Source organism: Bremia lactucae, linkage group LG12 (genome assembly GCF_004359215.1).
Source record: "Bremia lactucae strain SF5 linkage group LG12, whole genome shotgun sequence".
Taxonomy (NCBI): Eukaryota; Oomycota; class Peronosporomycetes; order Peronosporales; family Peronosporaceae; genus Bremia; species Bremia lactucae.
The window spans coordinates 4,114,799-4,132,261 of NC_090621.1; the positions used below are offsets into that span (position 1 = coordinate 4,114,799).

Sequence of the window (17,463 nt, forward strand, 5' to 3'; positions counted from 1 at the left end):
TATCTGGCGGCGACCACATTTATTACCCATAATAAATTGGATTTAAGTAACTATTTTAAAATTAGATAAAAGGGTATTTTATCCATAAAGTAAATGTACCACAACAACGGTTCTCCAACCGATGTGTGCCCCATTACAGAAGATGTCTCGGGGATGATCTTCCGAGATTGCGAGGGGGAACTTTAGGGGACTTTCTTGCGTCGCTTGCGACGCTCAGATCAAAAAGACTAAAAAGTGTCCTATCCTGTGAATAAAAAGAGGTGTCCTTTTCTGCGAATTCCCCATAAAAAGTGTCCTATTCTGTGTAATTTCTCAAATAATAAAGATAATAATTGTGTACTTCTCCAACTAATATCTACCTTTTAGATAATATATTAATTAACAACCTTTAAGTGTTAATTTCATGTAACGATACCCCCCTTTAAAAATATTCCGCTTGTAGGAAATAGTACTTTTGTGACGGCACACCACATTAAAATTCGAGGACAGAAAATAACGTAAATTGGTCGCCTTCAGTTACAGCTTTAAATTTGGCTTAGAACAACCACCTAATGAAACAAGCTGATGCAAGGTACTCACAAAGATCATTTTGATAAGACTAAAGTAGATAAGCCATATGCTCAAGATTTAATAAAGACTCTCATTCGCGCTTTCGAAGTTTCTTTGCCGTTTTGGACATGAACCCACCAGACCTGCCTGTCAACCTGAATGCGCCGACCACCACAAACACAATCGCTGACAAAACCACAACCCACTTGGCCCTTGTAAGGACACTAAGAACCTTTTCAAGTATAATCCAGCGCTCAGGGTAGAGTCTGAGCAGCTCCATGATAGTGACATTCTCTCCCACGTCACAAATGGCAGCTAGAACTGGCAATATCCACACTAAGGGGCGGTGGGGCCAAAGGCGACGCAAAAGTCCCAGCAGCGCTATTGAATATATTAGAGGGAAGAGCAACAAATCAAACATATAAAATTCCACGTTTAACGCTCTTCCCGAAGTGCCGAGGCACTCGAAGTGAGAGTAAATTTCGTCGGGTTGCAGCCAAAAAATGCTGTCCAATACACCACTGCACTGGGGCGGGAGTTCTTGCGCCCATAGCTTTTCCATTTGCAGTATCAGCAAGAGCGATGGTATCAGCGCGCCTAGTGCTGCTGCAAACACGTGCGACTCCAACGTCATGAGAAAAGTGCTATCAAGTCTTGGCTAGAAAGGTGCGACGGGACAAGTCATTGAGATGCGCGGTTTTTATATTGAATAAAAGATGTTTGCACAAAATCGACCCGAGGAAAATTAGTCACAATAGCTGTACCGGTACCGGTTACTAGTTCTTATTTTTGGGTAGTCAGCGATCACCGCGTCGCTACAGGCAGCCTTAACGACGAGTGTAAAGCTATTGTGCGCAGCTTTGTGGCGCTGTGCCATGTCCACTGCACCATCATCCCTCACGCGCAAGCGCAATCAGTCGCCAGAAAAGCAACATCAGCGGCGAGAAGAGAAGCAGGAGGCTGTTGAACTGGCCGATGCGGCGCCTGGCAAGCGGCGACGCTCTACGGCTTTAGATGAGAAGGATAATTTGACGGCTTCACAGACAATGGTTACACCGAGCGATTCCCCAGAGGGTGAATTGTTTTTTGTGACTGTCAAGACGTGGGACGAGTTGCTGAAAAGTGACGATGTGGCTGCGGATGCTCACAAACTGGACCAACTGCTGCGACAAAAACAGCTCGCCATGTGCACTGCTACTTTGGATGACGCGGATTTATCTTGGGGCTATGAATTTGAAGCACTTGATCTGCTCCGCCGCTTTGCTAAACACCACCTCACCGAAGCTCGACGTCAGCTGTAAGTGGGCAACTGCTCGTGTCGTAATTTTTGGTCTAGATTGATGTTTGACCTTTTTTTGCTGTAGAAGTAACGATGCTCTCGTGACGCTCGTGCTCCCAGCAGTGTTAAGTTTGCGCTCAGCGATGGCTCGCAATGCGCTGTTGACGATACAAGACCTGATTATCGCTTTAAGGGCGGAGATGACCGACCACCTACACATTGTTGTTCCTGTGCTGCTTAATAGAGCTTGTTCTGAGAAGCAATTTCTTAAAGATCTAGCACGAGAAGTTCTTGATACGACATTGCAAGCAGAAGTTGACGAAGCGCTACTAAAGCCGCTGTTGGCCGTGAGTGCAACTGAGCGAAACGCACAGATTATCAGCGTGGTGCGTCGTTGAAAGCAATTTAGTACTCTTACGAGACTTCTGATTTCTATTTGGCTGGAAGGCTGGTTTGTACGTGACCAAGTGCGTGATTCGCATGGACCGCGACCATTTACGCAAATTTGTGCTTGAGACACGCGAGACATTTTTCGACGAAATCGCGGCTTTCCTTAGCTGCAAAGTTATCGAGTGCAAGGCAGCCACACGACGTACCTGCCAATACACGCGTCGAGTTATTGGGGTAGCGTAGACTTTGGATGCTTTATTTCCACTACGTTAGGCACTGAAGGACGTACCTGTTTATGTTAATTTAGAACGATGAGTTTGTGGCGCTGATTAAGAAAAAGTTGAGTGGCAGCGCGCAGTTGGACGTGCTAAAGGCTTCTGAGATCCGCAAAGCAATAAAATTTGGCCAAGCTAAACCGAGCGTGCGTGAGCGAATGCTTCAGATGAAGAAGCAGCAGCAACAGCAAAAAAAGGTTCAAAGCGGTTGCAATGACATTTCGGTCGTTGTTGTCGCACAACCACGGTCAAAATCGTCTCTGACACAGGCAGCGCCATCTTTATGACCACGGAAGTAATTGTCAAATGCTTTTTATCTGTAATTTGTTGCTTTGGCCACAAATTATTTCAATGATATGAGTACTCTATAGACACAAATTGACACCAGACCTAGATTAGCCGCCGCAAATTATTCGAAAATATATTTTGACGATACAGCCAGCCTCACTCGCATTTCTTGTTGAATATGATCTTGCAATTCAAATCTGAGATGTTCCACCTACTTTTATCCAATTTTTCCACTTTGTGGGTCTCAAATCGATTGAACGTATCGATAAGCTGAGAGCCTAAAGCAGAGTCTTGACTAAGCAATTAAAGGCACCGATAGCAATTTGCGTGATTAAGCTATGGTAGGTCATAGAGAGTGCCTTATGCAAAGTCTGATTAATCACAAGTTCGTGGCATCAGCGACGACACAACGTCTCAAACCGGATTCTAATTCGTCCTTGCATAGATGAAGTCCAATAAAAACGACCTGCGTGACACGATTCGTGTCACCCATGAGACTGTTTTCAGTCCAGCATTCATCGGATGCATAAACTTCGAATAACTCGTGCACAGCCTGCAAAATGAATTTGTTGGCCTTACCTACAATTGCTACGACACCCTTGATGCGGAAAAGCTTTTGACGAGAAATAGCTGTTGTGCCCAGCGCAGTCTCTGTACCGATGTCTTCGTATTCTTGCTCCCATAACAACTCTCCAAGCCACCTCTCGAGATAATCTTGGTCCAGTGGGCCGACTCGAATTCTCACGCAAATGGTCTGCATGCCACTTGTGTGAATTAATTGGTTGTTATTGTAAACCTTCAGGCTTTCATTTTCAATGTTGTTATTCATGAATGTGCGCAACTCTTTCTCCACCTGCTCTGCTCTGCTGGTCGTAAAACTCTTTATGTCGAGAATGTCCGCCAAATCTACTCTCGACTTTTCGGTCCACTTAATGGTAGCCAAGCCATTGATTTCTGTCACTTTTCTCACAATCACAGCACGCTGCTCGTCGTCAGGTATAAGGTCAACCTTATTGAGCAAAATCCGGTCTGCGTAGGCAAGTTGTGCCGCCGTTTCTCGCTGGGTGTCCGCGTGCTTCAGGTGAAAGTCGAGACGTGGAGAGTCGACAAGCGTGACAATCCCATCAAGATAGATTCGACCCTCAAGTTCGTCATCTACCCAGAAAATGCTGGCCACTTTACCAGGATCCGCCATGCCTGTAGTCTCTACTATAATGTAATCAAAGCGATTGCGGCGCTCCAGGAGCCTTTCCAGGGTATTAACGAGATCGTCGCGCACTGTACAGCACACACAACCATTATTCAGCTCGTAAAAATCGTCCATGACGTCGCCACTGACGCCGTCTTTAGCCACAAGACTCTCTACGCCGATCTCCTCCCCAAACTCGTTTTCAATCACCGCGATGCGTTTGCCATGAAACGTCGACAAGATGAATTTTAGTAGTGTCGTCTTACCCGCGCCTAAGAAACCAGACAGGATTGTCACAGGGATCATAGGCAATGCGGTGGCCTCCGCATCTATTTGCGCATCATTTTGTGGCTCGGAGTCTGGCAGCTTCATTAAGCAACTTTTAACAAATTATGTTGTCACGAATCAATACATGCACCCGATTGGCTACAGAGGAGCTCCATCGTTGAAAAGTCAAAAGAAAAGTGAGCAGATACGATCGTCGAAGGGAACTGCCTTCACACGGATATGGTAAAGAAAGTCGGTAAGTCACTCGAAGCAGACATCTTCGCATCCATAGTTTCTGCCGCTCATTTTTAATTCGATTGACACTGTCCCCTCCGCTGTTCAGGAAAGTACGAGATCGGCAAGACGCTTGGCGAGGGAACCTTCGGAAAGTAGGTTTCTCCTTTTTTATTGGAGTATCACAATATAGAATAGGGCTAATTCTCTGCAGAGTGAAATATGCCGTGAACACGGAGACGGATGAGCGCGTGGCTATTAAGGTGCTGGACAAGGAAAAAATCCAAAAGCAGAACATGGGTGCGCAAATTAAGAAGGAGATCTCCATTATGAAGATGGTGCGCCACAAGCACGTCGTGGTTCTAAGGGAGGTGCTTGCCAGTCGAACGAAGGTCTGTCCGCACTGGTAACATCGATAAAGAGGCGATATTGAGAAGCTTAATATGGTTCCGAAATTGTAGATCTTTATTGTTTTGGAGTTAATCACAGGCGGTGAGCTATTTGATAAGATCGTGAGCGAAGGAAGGCAAGCTCTTATGACCACAAACATGCACAGACGGTTTACCTCTTAATATTTTTTGATAATGGCTCGCCTACAGATTTAGCGAAGAGACAGCGCGATTCTACTTTCGCCAGCTTGTAGATGGTGTGCAATACTGCCACGAGAGCGGCGTGTGCCATCGCGACCTGAAGCCGGGTCCTTTTTTGCGTTTTGTGTCAAAGTTTACTTACTTAAGCTAATGTAAAAATATTTTCGCACTTTAGAAAACTTGCTGCTGGACGAGAATGGAGATCTTAAAATTTCCGACTTTGGTCTCTCGGCGTTGTACGAAGGCGGTGGCCCAGACGGTCCAGAAAGCTCGCGTGCCTCACTATTACACACGACGTGCGGCACGCCTAATTACGTAGCTCCCGAAGTGCTTGCTGACAAAGGTTACGACGGACGCGCCGCTGATGTATGGTCAATGGGAGTAATCCTCTATGTGCTGCTGGCTGGGTTTCTTCCGTTTGATGAGCCGACAATGTCGGCATTATTTCGAAAGATCCAAAAGGCCGAGTTTTCGTACCCAAGCTGGTTTACCCCGCGCGTGAAGGCGTTATTAAATCGCATCCTTGTTCCTGACCCGGAGACGCGTATTTTGATTAAGGATATCCTACACGACGAGTGGTTCATCAATGCCAATAGTGCCGATGAGCAAGTGACTCCAATTGCTGGTCCTGGCACAATAAGTGACGAGTTGACGGAAGCTTCTGTGCCAGCGCCACTCGACCACATTACGATTAAGCCGAGTCAAGCCGACCTCGACGCCGCCATTTTAGAGCACCAGGACGAGATTAACTCGGACAAAAAGGATAAGCTGGACGGTGGCTTGAAAGTGATGAACGCGTTCGATCTAATCAACATGTGCGGGGGTATGGCCCTCAATCGCATGTTTCAGAGCAATGATGAAAAGCGGGTGAAGCGATCGTCACAGTTTACGACCACTATCCCGGCGGCGAGCATCATGACTCGCCTGACGGGCCATCTGGAAAGCCTCCACTGCGACATTACTATTGAAAATTCTTCTAAAGTAAAAGCCGTTTTACAAACCCCCAAGGGTGCTGTCGGTGTGGTCATCCAGATCTTTATGCTCGCGGAGAGCTTGCACTTGGTAGAAGTGCGTCGCGGCAAGGGCGATATCTTCGAGTATCATAGGTTCTATTCGCAATTAAATGAGCAGATGAAGGATCTGATCACGCCTTCTCACAGCACTTAAGGACGCAAGTGAAATGCGCGGGCATAGCATCATGATTGAGCAGGGGCTCGTATGGTGTTCCTTTTCGAAATACTTGTTACTTTTGTGAGAAATACATATAGGATACGCTGTTGGCTATTTTTTGTTATTGAATGTAACCATGTCAATGCCTAAAGGTGTGCCGTTTTCAAACGTCCTCACGCTGGGGCGGTCTCTTCGGTGCTCCACTGAGCCCACCAAGGCCTCCACCGAGAGCCAGACCACCGATAGTCGACAAAAGTGATGAGCCAGCTGAAGAGCTTAAGGCCCCCATAGCACCATTGGACATCAATAATTGCATCTTTTGCTTGGCATCTTTTTTGCATCTCGTGTAACCGATGATGTTTGCTCCGCTCAAAGCCACGGCGACCATTACGATAAGTGCCCACTCAACGTTAAACTTGAGGATAGCGATAATAAGTAGCATTATCCATAGCACCGGTGGACCATAGAGTCCTGCCCAGAAAACGCGCGAGTCCAACGGGTCGATCTCGGCCATGTCCTCGTGGGACTCAAAAACCCATTCGCTTGTGCCGTCGTCGTTAATTTTGTTCCACCAGCGAAGACCAACGAGTAGTCGCCCCGTGATATTCTGCGCAGCATAGTAACAGCAAAATTACTCAAAATTTAATCATAGCTCAAATGCTTCCACAACATTACCTTGACTGTCCAAAAGTCAAAAGCTAGCAGCAGAACGCACACCACAAAGATTAAGACGAAGTTGGAGATGAAAATACTGCCGAACAGATACAACAGCACAGCTAAACCCTTAAAAAAGAGATGAAAAAAAGCTGCCACTGGATGTTTGGCACTAGTCACCGTCTTGTGCATAGAAGTGAGTCTAAACTCGACACATTAGCTTACAAAACTCCTTCCAAACGAAGGGAAACTGCTACGTACATTGTTTTTTTATCGCTAGCCGTATGAGCTACAGACATTTGGGTGCCTGTGGGTTTCTCACGCGCCGCAGAGGAGACGTTAATCGTCTGGGCATCTGACTCGACAGAAATGAACTGCAGCTCATCTTCCGGCTTCTTGTCTTCGGTCATCATGGTATTTATCTATACTAAAAACATTGGTCTTTGGCTATTGATTGATTGAAATTACTTCATATATTCAAGCCTATTTCGTTTTCGAAACCTGAATAATCGAATTCTTCGTGTGGATACAGGAAATAACCTCCGCGATGAACGGAGCAACCGATAGCGTCACGATCTTGGATGGAATTTTGTCTGATTTATACCGTGCAGGGATTGTGTTCGTGGTTACGAGCTTGTCCAATTCCTCGCAACTTTCGAGCGTTTGCATTGCCTAACATTGTAAACACCAAAAAGTTAAACACGAGTGAATTCTCCCTCAACAATTGAAGAGCTGTCATGATTATTGCAAGTATACGTACGTGAGCCGAGTAACGAGCGTGCACTGCAAAGGCTGAGACAGTCTTGGCGCCGTTGGCCTTGAGCACCTTGGCAGTCTTCACCAGTGTTGAGCCAGTATCTACGAGGTTGTCTACGATGATGCAGTCTTTGCCGTTGACATCACCAACCAGCTCGCCGGGTTGATCCTCGTCAAGTTGGTGCTTGCGAATAACGAAAGCCAGCGGAACAGACTCGTCTATCGCCCGTGAAAGAGTGTCGCGGAACATGGCCGCACGATTCACAGCAGCCGAGTGTGGTGCCACGACAATCGGATCACCGAGGGTCTGCTCCGAAAAGTAAACAGCGCCGACAGGAAACGCCTGAAGGTTGTCGACCTGTGACCACGCAACAATTGTCAGCGTGAAGACTCGTGTTCGCCCTTCATTCTTTAACTAATCGTACCGGGATTTGTGGCTTGAAGAAACCCTCGATCTGTGCACTGTGAAGGTCCACCGACACAACGTGATCCACGCCCATAGTCTCGAGCATACGGGCAACATCCTGAGCAAACATAACTGCTATAAGTAAAATAATCTAGATTTTACTCCCCAACCACAGCACCTACCGCAGCAGCAATCGGCTCACGACCTTTATGCATCAGATCCATGCGGGCGTATCCGTAAAACGGTATTACAGCTGTTATGCTTTTAGCCGAAGCACGACGCATTGCAGAAATGGCCAGCAATAGTTCCATCAAGCTACAGGTGAACAGCAACGATAAATTTCTAACCAGTTAGTTGGCTGTCGCAGCAGACTCACCGATCCACTGTGGTCGTGGAGCTGACTATATAGACGCGCTTACCGCGCACATTTTCGTTAACGATAATACTTGTCTCTCCATCATTAAATTTCTTCACTTCCATGTCATTTAGCTCAACTCCCAGATAGCTGGCGATCTCGTCCGCGATGGGCGTGTCGGCCACCTTGAAGAGCTTAACGGACTTCGCACTAGCTTTTGTCATCTTTCCTTTGTAAAAATGCCAATGCTTGGTCGTTGTATTAGGGTACCACTCGCTATTAGTCGCTACCTTATTCGCCTCTGCTAAAGTCGTCGAATGCTCCGCCCGCGACGATCGACCACCATTCAGCATACCAACGGTGCCTACTGCCATAAGCGCCACCATGTTGCGCGTTACCAAAGACTTAGCTTGTATATAAAAGCGGCTCTGCACAATCAAAAAGAAGGCAATGGCGTAACATACGCAGCCACTTCATGTAACAAGCATGTCAGAATGCACGCACCATAATTGCGGTTTGGTAGAAATGAGAATCATTCCATAATGGTAACGTACATAATATTCTGTGAGTTCACATCATTTTACTTTTCAAGGGGAATGGTTGGATACCCATTTTTCTATCCCCTTGTTGTGGTAGTTTGACAATGTCACCGTCAGGAGACAAGAAGTCGGTCATGTACGACGTCAACTGGCAAAAGGTCTGGCCCGACCGCATGCCGGTGATTTTACGCGACCTAGCGCCAACGAATCCATTCAACCCGCGCAATTTGTGGCCCGAAGAGCAGGAGGAGGAGGCGCCGTCCACCCAAGACAAGAAAGGCATAGTAAAGGAGGACAAGAAGGCTGTTTTAAATGCGGCAAGCGGTAAATTAAAAAAAGCAGATTTGATTCGCATGCAGCTCGCCAAAGAAAAAGCTCAGAAGCAGAGCAAAGTGGACGAAGAGAAACTGGCTAATGTAAAGAAATCAAAGAACCTGTTAGACATGAAAATGGTGACCCCTACTGGTCGTCTCAAACAACTTTATGAGATTTTACGTGACAGCTGCAAAAAGAAGGAATATACAGATGCAGTTGACACGCTCTGGGAGATTCAGCGAATCAAGTTTATACCCGAGCGCGCCACTGGCCCCCTTGCCCGCACGAAGCACGATAAGCAGAAGACCATGACTGAAATTGATGATGGGAAACTTGTTGAGGAAATCAATGCTGTTCACAAAAAATATCGGAAGTACGTTAAGGTCATTAACGAGTATCTTGCTGATAAAGACTTGATTGAGTGGCAGCTCACTGAAATGTCGGACCGCCTCCCTCCCCTTAACATGCACCACATGAACAAGTTCATTTTAGACGACTGGCAGCGCACTGTGCTAACTCACATCGATCAGAATCACTCGGTCATTGTGTGTGCTCCCACAAGTTCTGGCAAAACTGTGCTCTCATCTTATGTGTCTGTGGTGGGAGGAAAAGTGCTATTTATCGTTCCTACCGATCCTCTGGCGTGGCAGGTAGCGGCTTTGTTTCAAGCGATGGTGAAGGGATCTGTAGCACTTATCACAGAGGGTACAGTGTTTTTGCCGCCTGGATTCCGTATTGCTGTAGGAACCCCACGTGCAGTCGAGTCGACTCTTGTTGAGATTGGCTACGACTTTCAGTACGCGGTTTATGATGAAGTTCACGATTTGAATGGGTCCGAAGGCGATGCACTTGAACGCATTATCAAAGCTGTGACTTGTCCCTTTTTGGCTCTTTCTGCTACAATTGGTAATGCCGAAAAGCTTAAGGAGTGGTGGGAGACGCATCTTGAGCGAGACGTCCATCTTCTTGAATACAAGGGTCGATTTATAAATTTACAAAGAATAATCTGGTACGAAGAGAAAGTAGAAGGGGACCAGACCAACAAGAAGCAGGAAATGGTGTACCTGCACCCGTGTGCGGGCGTGACTTTGGAATACTTGACAACAATTGGCTTTGACGCTGGTGACCTAGCGTTCACTCCTCGCGATGCATTTGCACTGTGGCAGGCTATGGAGAAGTTTTATCCATCTGAGCTGATTGAGGACGTTGACCCGCACAAATTTTTCAAGCTTGAAGCAGAGACTGAAGGTGAAGCAACAGCTGCCGCCGCATCATGTAAGAACGACAAAAGGTCGAAGAAAGACAAAAAAATTAAAAAAGATAAAAAGTCCAAGAAAGGTGATAATGATGACGAAGAATATATTGTTGACCTCGGGAAACGCACTCACCGCATTACGTTGATGGAGTCCAAAAAGTATGAAGACCAGATCAAAAAGCGGCTAGAAGATCTTGCTTCGCAGGAGCCGAAGGCGACTCAGTCACTTCTTGACTTTTTTGCACCACCAACAAATCTACAGAACATTACGGTGAAGCTGCACAACCCGCGTGACATGAATCCTACCAGTTTAGTGGATGTTTATAGCCTTGTTTGTCAACTTTGCACCAAAAACCTCGTCCCTGCCATTTTCTTTCAGCTAAATTCCGTTCGATGTCGCCAGCTATTCAACCAGCTCCTATCAGCCATTGAAGCTTCTGAGTCGGCTAAATATCCGAATTTTCGTGAGAAAGTGCAGCTTGAGTATGCCGAATGGGAGAAGAATCAAATCGCGATGAAAAAACGTGAGGCTAAGATCAAGGCAAAAGGCAAGGAGGAAGACGATCGCGAGGCTCAGGCATTTGAGGAGAAGTCGCCTCCAGATATTTATGCTCCGCACCCCGACTTTGTTCTGACTCCGGTAGGATCTCGTCTTACAGCCACCGAGTTCAAAGAAATCAAGTGGCAGCTACGACGTGAATTGTCGGAGGACTCAGACGATGGTCACGCTCTTGTGCGCTCACTGCGCCGTGGTATTGCCATTTACAACCAAAATTTGCCGGCGGCGTACTTGCGAATTGTACAAGCACTTGCTCAGGCAGGCCGTCTGGCGGTCGTGTTTTCAGATGATTCTCTTGCTTATGGCGTAAATATGCCATTTCGAACGTGCTGTTTTTGCGAAGACACAGCACATGATGTCTTAACATCACTTATGGTACAACAAATGGCTGGCCGTGCCGGTCGTCGTGGTTTAGATAGACAGGGAAACATATTGTTTGCTGGTCTATCGTGGCCCCGTATTCAGTGTCTGATGCGTGGGCTGCTGCCGGATGTCACGGGTCGCGAGTCGCTGTACCCAACGATAGCCTTGCAGAAACTGCTTTCGAATAATGTGACTAGCGAAATAATGCAGCGCATTGTAGCCCACCCGCTCAACAAGTTCATGATCAAGGACTCGACGCCTTCGCCGTTGACCGACTCGTACTTGACTAAGTCCGTCGAGTGGATGGCCCATTTTGGTTTGACAAAGCCCGACGGGAATCTCTTAGTAGATGTATCGGTCGCCAAGTTGGTGTGGGAGTGCCGTGATGATCCATCTGAGGCGCTTGGTATCTTTTGGATTCTAGAGGCGGTTCAAAAGGAATTCCACCACAAACCTGGTGAAAAAATTGGATTGCAGCTTGCTTTGTTCAATATGCTATTGCGTGTTGTTGGCCGGGAAATGTTTCATCCAGAGTACGCTCATGGATCGGAGCTTTCTTTTCTACCTGGACAAGAGGAGGCTTGGGAGAAGGTATCGATCTTGTTGAAGACATACGAAGCCAAACTTAATGAATTGGGACCGAATGCACCAGTCGAGTTGCGGATGCGGGTAGCTTTGACCGACCAGCTCGACGGTTACGTGTTTCGTACTGTCGTGGAAAATCTGATTCCGCAGGGCCTTGGTACGTCGCAATTAAATCAGATTAAAAAGCGTCTAAGGCATGTGGGGGACCGCCTCCGTCTGATGCATAACCTCCTCATGTATAGCGGACGCTTTAACGAGCTGGAGGAAATTGTTCGCAAGTGTTTCCGCCGTATTAAATGGATCCTAATCGATTCTGAAGTATAAGACCACTGTGAGGGGAATAGAACGGATTAATCACGACGCTGCCATTGCGCTTCTGCAACAGGTAAAGATAAGAAGAGTCAACAAGTGAAGTGGCGCAAATAAGTGGCTGATCAAGGAGTTTTAAAAGATTAAATAAATCTTAAGGTTTTCCAAATTGTTTCACTCAATTACGCTGTTTAGCACACTCATAAGGTAGCAATCCAAGACGCGTAACTTGAAGTAATGAAGAAGTATTTCTTGCGCCATGGAGCCTCTCGTAAATTCGTAAGAATAAAAGCCATTTTACCTAATCGTCCCATTATAGTCATTAATAACAGCAACTATATTCGCCAAAATCCATTATAATTTGAAAGCGACGATATAGTCAAGCAGACAAAGAAGCTACTTACTTGAACAACCTTGCCAATGCGTTGGATGTGCTTGTCCACAACTTAGCAGCAGACGATGTAATCTTCGCCGCCAAATTTTCGTCAATGTCAATGCCCACATGTACATTTTGGTCACTTTGCTGAGCTCCCCGTTTAATATTAGAGGCACCAGAAGATGTGTGATGCGCTATCGTCTTAATTTTGTTCTGTCGTTCGGTCTCGGCCACAACCAGCTCTAGTCTAGTGCCCATCTCACTATCTTTAATGCGCGCAAGTTCTGTAAGGCGTTTCTCAAGCTTAACCACCTGGGACTCTAAACGCGCGAAGCGCGTCTCCATCTCGCGCTCTTCCTGCAGCTGTAGCTCTTTATGGGTTGCCTCCTTGTTTCGCGCGTTGGCGGCTGAGCGCGAATACTCAAATGACGCAACACCAAGAGCCACAGAAAAGATAAGCAATTCGCCCATTAAATCCGCACCCTGTTCCACCGCTTGGTCTGATGACAGCGGCTTTATGTTGTAGTTGGCAATGCCACGAAATCCCATGTGCAACTTTATACTTAGTCGGTGTTGCTGCTGGCCCAGCTTTTCGCATATGACACGAAGAAGCGGATGCACCTTAGAACGCGACTTAACAACACGTGCCATAGGCTTTGTCAGTGTGCGGGCCACCAGGCCACCCAACTTGATCATAGGAAGCATATTTATGCGTTGCAAGCCATAAATGTTATCACACACAATTGCGCTGGTAAGATGCCGTGGTCGAGTAATTTGATGACATTTTAATATTTAATTTTGTTTATTAGATTTAAAAGAAACATGAAAATTTGCAGTCGTAAATTGGATGCAAGACGTCAAAATTCCAACATTAGCTGTAGGCGGGCACGTCTTTATGCGGCTACGCTCTACTTAAGCAAACGACCTAGCACAGCGAGGAAGCGATTTGACCGTCGACTCTCGCGTGCAGTGAGGTTGTTGTGGTGAGCGCCTTAGCGACCTCACCCAACGCACTAAGTACCCCGGAGCGGTGTAGGCGGGCACGTCGTAATCCGGCCACGCTTCTACTTAGACACCCACCCTAGCACAGCGAGGAAGCGGTTTAACCAGCCTCTCTTGCGTGCAGTGATGTAACGGGGCACTACGACTTGTACTGCTTCAGTACAAGTCCACTTCGCACTGCCTCAGTTGCGAGTGGTGCCTCACGTTATTTCACGTACACTAGTACGTGCAGAGGAAGACTTCTCCTTAAGGTTACTAGCTTAAAGAGGGTAAAATGAAATTGTATTAATATAATTTAATGTCTCTCTTTCTGTCTTGTAAATGCTAACTTAATTATAATCTATTACTAAACATGTAATTGAATTCTTATCTTTATCTTATCTGTAACTCTCTTTGATTACCTCTACAGCTGATTAGTCTGCGGAATAAATAGATATAATGGTCTATACCTATTTATGGATAAGAATTCTGAATATTACTATATAAAGTAATATCTTCCAGATATTATCAACCTTTTCGATAATATTAATTAACAACTTTTAAGTGTTAATTCCATGTAACGATACACCCCGTTACGAGTGAGTAGTTGTGGTGGGCGCGTTAGCGACCTCATTCAACGCACTAAGTACTCTGGTTAAGTGTCGTCACGGGAGCTGTAATTCGTCTCCTCGTGCGCACTTACCAAGTAGGAAGTAGTTTTCAGACTGAGTCATATTTAATAGAATTAAATACAAATACCTGTTTTTACCAATTAAAATGTTATCTCTATAGATATCATGTAATATGTATTGCGAGCGTATCTTTATAGATACCTCGCGTAACGGATGACGCTAGCCGTCATCACGGATGACGCTGGGCGTCATCCCTCCTAATGTGAATGCACCCATGTGCATCACATACACAAGGGTTGGTCACAAATGTGCACCACACCCGAATGTTGGGTCTAATTACTATTATTTAGTCATTGACCATCCCCTTAAGTACACCAAGTGTACTTAACGGGAACTGTGTAACATAGAGGCAACTTCAGCCCGTAACACCATCCCCCTCTTTAAGAACGAATTTACATTTTTAAATTCGTCAAAGAGGAGAGAGGAACTGCGAGCAGCTTTACGCGCCGCTTGTTCACTTGATTACTCTAGCGCACGTGTTTCCATTCACGGCGCCCAAGATGCCACCTAAAAGGGGCCACGTTGGTGGGTCGTCTGCGAAGACGCCCACTCAACCTCGCACTAAGCGCCCGCGCCGTGTTAATTCGCCGGCCGTGTCGCCTTAGTCGAAACGCCGACAGCTGCTGCTGCTGTCGCGTTAACAGGGCTAAAGGATCCATCCCACTTTAACAGTAAGGATGTTATTCTGTCGCTCACTGTCGATTACAATGAGTCGACACCGTTGCCGTCACCTCATAGTAGTGATGCGGACAACGAGCTCATGAGGAGTGATGGTGGCGCATTATTGCCCATCCAAACTTCTCTCATGACTCACAACATGGAGACAGCATCGTTTACGAATGCTGTCTCGTCGTCTGCGCTGGATAGCGCAGCGACAGGTAATGAGAGCGCTGCCCATAAAGGCGCAGCCGCTTCTCTGTTGGGTATAACCATAACGCCTTGTGCTTAGACCATAACCCATAATAGTTCTGACATAGAGAATTCGGAGCCTAAAGCTCCGCAGACAACACGTGAACGTGCTCAGTCGGTGTCACAAGCCAGTCGTTTTGAACGTGGCTATGTGACGGGTAGCATATCGCGGATGCCCCCTCCATCTAAATGGCCTCGCTTAAACGGGCCAAGAGCGTCGCTCCTAAAGCGCGCTCTTATAGACGCTTATAATTATTATGGCGTCTTTAAATCTTGGAGGGCTCAGGGAAATCGCTTGGGCGTATTTTCCCGATCCTGGTCGTGTTGCGTTCAAATGAAACGCCCGACCAATACGAGGCGAAATTCCTGCGCCGCATTCATCCGCATTCCGATGCGATGAAACAGCGGTCGCAGCGATTTAAACTCGCCCGCTTGCGTGTGAAAGAAATCATGAGTGGGACTGAACTGTTTCTTTTCACAACGCTACTTCTGCTAGTCCATTTGAGACTAGCAAAGAGGCCTCAGCTAGTGATCCTTTTCATAGGCAGCCACCAAGCTGGGCGCATCAATACGTAGGGTATCGAGCGGTTTCCAAGAGTCAAACTCTTCGGTTAACCTTTCCCTTGGACGAGGATCTGATACCCTTGCTGGAACGGAGCGGTGGGCAAGCAACCTTCCAACAAGGAAGCGTTGATTCCCACTCGCATCCATTAGTGCAGATGGCGCCCGATAGGAGTGGCGATCTCGCCCACCTTCTCGCGACTGCCTTACCTTCGTCCGTTCAGTCACATGTGTTAAGCGCTGCTGAACGATGTATTGCGGATCTCGAGGGCCAAGTCTCACGACTGACCTCGGATCTCGTTGATGTCCGAGCAAAGGCTCGTCACTATTTTTGAGACCATTTTGGTCCGCATATTCATTTTGCTTGTCCTGTGCGCTTGCCATTGCGTCACGGACTTAAAGTGTGATGGCTTATCGCTCATCCACAAAGCGTTGAGCCTCGCTCACGCTTTTAGAACCAAACTCACCTATGATACCTTCAAGAGGTCGGTAATAAGGCGTAGTTTTATTGACCACTGCTAAACTGGCAGGTCACGAGGGCATCGCTAATTACTTGCATAAATATAGCAAGAATTATGCTGAGCAAGCTAAATTATTATCTGATCTCCTTATAAAGGACACAGAATGGGTTTGGTCAAAAGAACAAGATGATGCGTTCACATCAGTGAAGCAGTCTTTTGTGGACGCACCGGTCTTGGCATTGCCCGACGCGGATAAGCCCTTTACGTCGTTTGCGATGCAAGTAATTTTGCAATCGGCAGCGCGCTCATGCAGAAGGATGACGACGGCGTTGAGTGCGTCATCTCTTATCAGTCCCGGCTATTATAAGCCGGGGAGCTGAATTACCCTGTGCATGACAAAAAAACTACTTTTAATTTAGTATGCTCTTGTCAAGTTTCGTGTGCGCCTATTGGGCACCGAATTATTTGTGGTTTATACGGATCACGCATCACTGCGGACCGCAATAAACTCACCGCACCTCTCGCCTAGAATGGCAAGATGGCTCACATTCTTCTCTGAATTTAATTTCAAAGTTGAATATAAGCCGGGTAAGTCGAATGTCTTGGCTGACGCTTTATCGCGCAGACCAGACTTCGAGGTTAGACACCAGGAAAGTGTGTCTAGTGCGAAAGCACAATTTCAGCCGTCGACGTTGGCAGCCATGAAGGCATACCACGTGACGAGCTCATTGGCCTCTGAGATAAAAGAGAGCTACAGTCAGGACGACCACTGTCGCCTGCTGTTGGATCACTTCGGTGGACGAAAGGTTTCCCTTCCGTCGCACCTGAAAGCTAAGCTCAATCGCTTTAGCTACAGCGATGGCCTGTTATGGCATCAGCTGTCACCTTGTGATCCCTTGAGAATCTATGTGCCTCATGACACAGATCTCAAGTTGATGATCCTTCACGAGCTCCATGATGCACCATCTAGTGGGCATCTGGGCCGTGAAAAGACATTCTTACGAGTGTCAGAGGAATTTTGGTGGCCACACCTATATAGATGGGTGGCCAACTATATTCGCTCTTGCGAACAGTGTCAGCGCATTAAGCCTGCACCGTCCAGCAGTGCGCCACTGAAGCCGCTACCGATTCCAACCAACTGTTGGAAGTCAGTAAG

General features: G+C 46.8%; 7 protein-coding genes across 7 annotated transcripts; 4 read left to right on the forward strand and 3 right to left on the reverse strand.

Annotated features, from left to right (window-relative positions):
* Positions 1–1,052: 1,052 nt before the first annotated feature.
* Positions 1,053–4,331, forward strand: CCR75_008255 (uncharacterized protein; the record flags this gene model as incomplete). The annotated part of the gene is made up of 5 exons (XM_067966309.1): positions 1,053–1,190; positions 1,347–1,846; positions 1,914–2,214; positions 2,276–2,452; positions 2,526–4,331. 5 exons carry the CDS (start codon positions 1,053–1,055, stop codon positions 2,778–2,780), a joined length of 1,371 nt encoding a protein of 456 aa, XP_067820934.1. The 3' UTR covers positions 2,781–4,331.
* Positions 3,161–4,342, reverse strand: CCR75_008254 (uncharacterized protein; the record flags this gene model as incomplete). The annotated part of the gene is made up of 1 exon (XM_067966308.1): positions 3,161–4,342. One exon carries the CDS (start codon positions 4,340–4,342, stop codon positions 3,161–3,163), a length of 1,182 nt encoding a protein of 393 aa, XP_067820933.1.
* A 135-nt stretch (positions 4,343–4,477) lies between these two features.
* Positions 4,478–4,881, forward strand: CCR75_008253 (uncharacterized protein; the record flags this gene model as incomplete). The annotated part of the gene is made up of 3 exons (XM_067966307.1): positions 4,478–4,493; positions 4,581–4,626; positions 4,686–4,881. 3 exons carry the CDS (start codon positions 4,478–4,480, stop codon positions 4,879–4,881), a joined length of 258 nt encoding a protein of 85 aa, XP_067820936.1.
* Positions 4,882–5,104: 223 nt separating this feature from the next.
* Positions 5,105–7,337, reverse strand: CCR75_008251 (uncharacterized protein). Its single transcript, XM_067966305.1, has 3 exons — positions 7,147–7,337; positions 6,907–7,087; positions 5,105–6,838 (listed from the first exon to the last, which is right to left on the reverse strand). The coding sequence occupies exons 1-3, from the start codon at positions 7,296–7,298 to the stop codon at positions 6,395–6,397; spliced, it is 777 nt and encodes a 258-aa protein (XP_067820938.1). The 5' UTR covers positions 7,299–7,337; the 3' UTR covers positions 5,105–6,394.
* On the forward strand, positions 5,494–6,228 carry CCR75_008252 (uncharacterized protein; the record flags this gene model as incomplete). Its single annotated transcript, XM_067966306.1, has 1 exon — positions 5,494–6,228. One exon carries the CDS (start codon positions 5,494–5,496, stop codon positions 6,226–6,228), a length of 735 nt encoding a protein of 244 aa, XP_067820935.1.
* A 1,708-nt stretch (positions 7,338–9,045) lies between the features above and the next one.
* On the forward strand, positions 9,046–12,342 carry CCR75_008250 (uncharacterized protein; the record flags this gene model as incomplete). The annotated part of the gene is made up of 1 exon (XM_067966304.1): positions 9,046–12,342. One exon carries the CDS (start codon positions 9,046–9,048, stop codon positions 12,340–12,342), a length of 3,297 nt encoding a protein of 1,098 aa, XP_067820937.1.
* A 385-nt stretch (positions 12,343–12,727) lies between these two features.
* On the reverse strand, positions 12,728–13,408 carry CCR75_008249 (uncharacterized protein; the record flags this gene model as incomplete). Its single annotated transcript, XM_067966303.1, has 1 exon — positions 12,728–13,408. One exon carries the CDS (start codon positions 13,406–13,408, stop codon positions 12,728–12,730), a length of 681 nt encoding a protein of 226 aa, XP_067820735.1.
* Between the last annotated feature and the right edge of the window lie 4,055 nt (positions 13,409–17,463).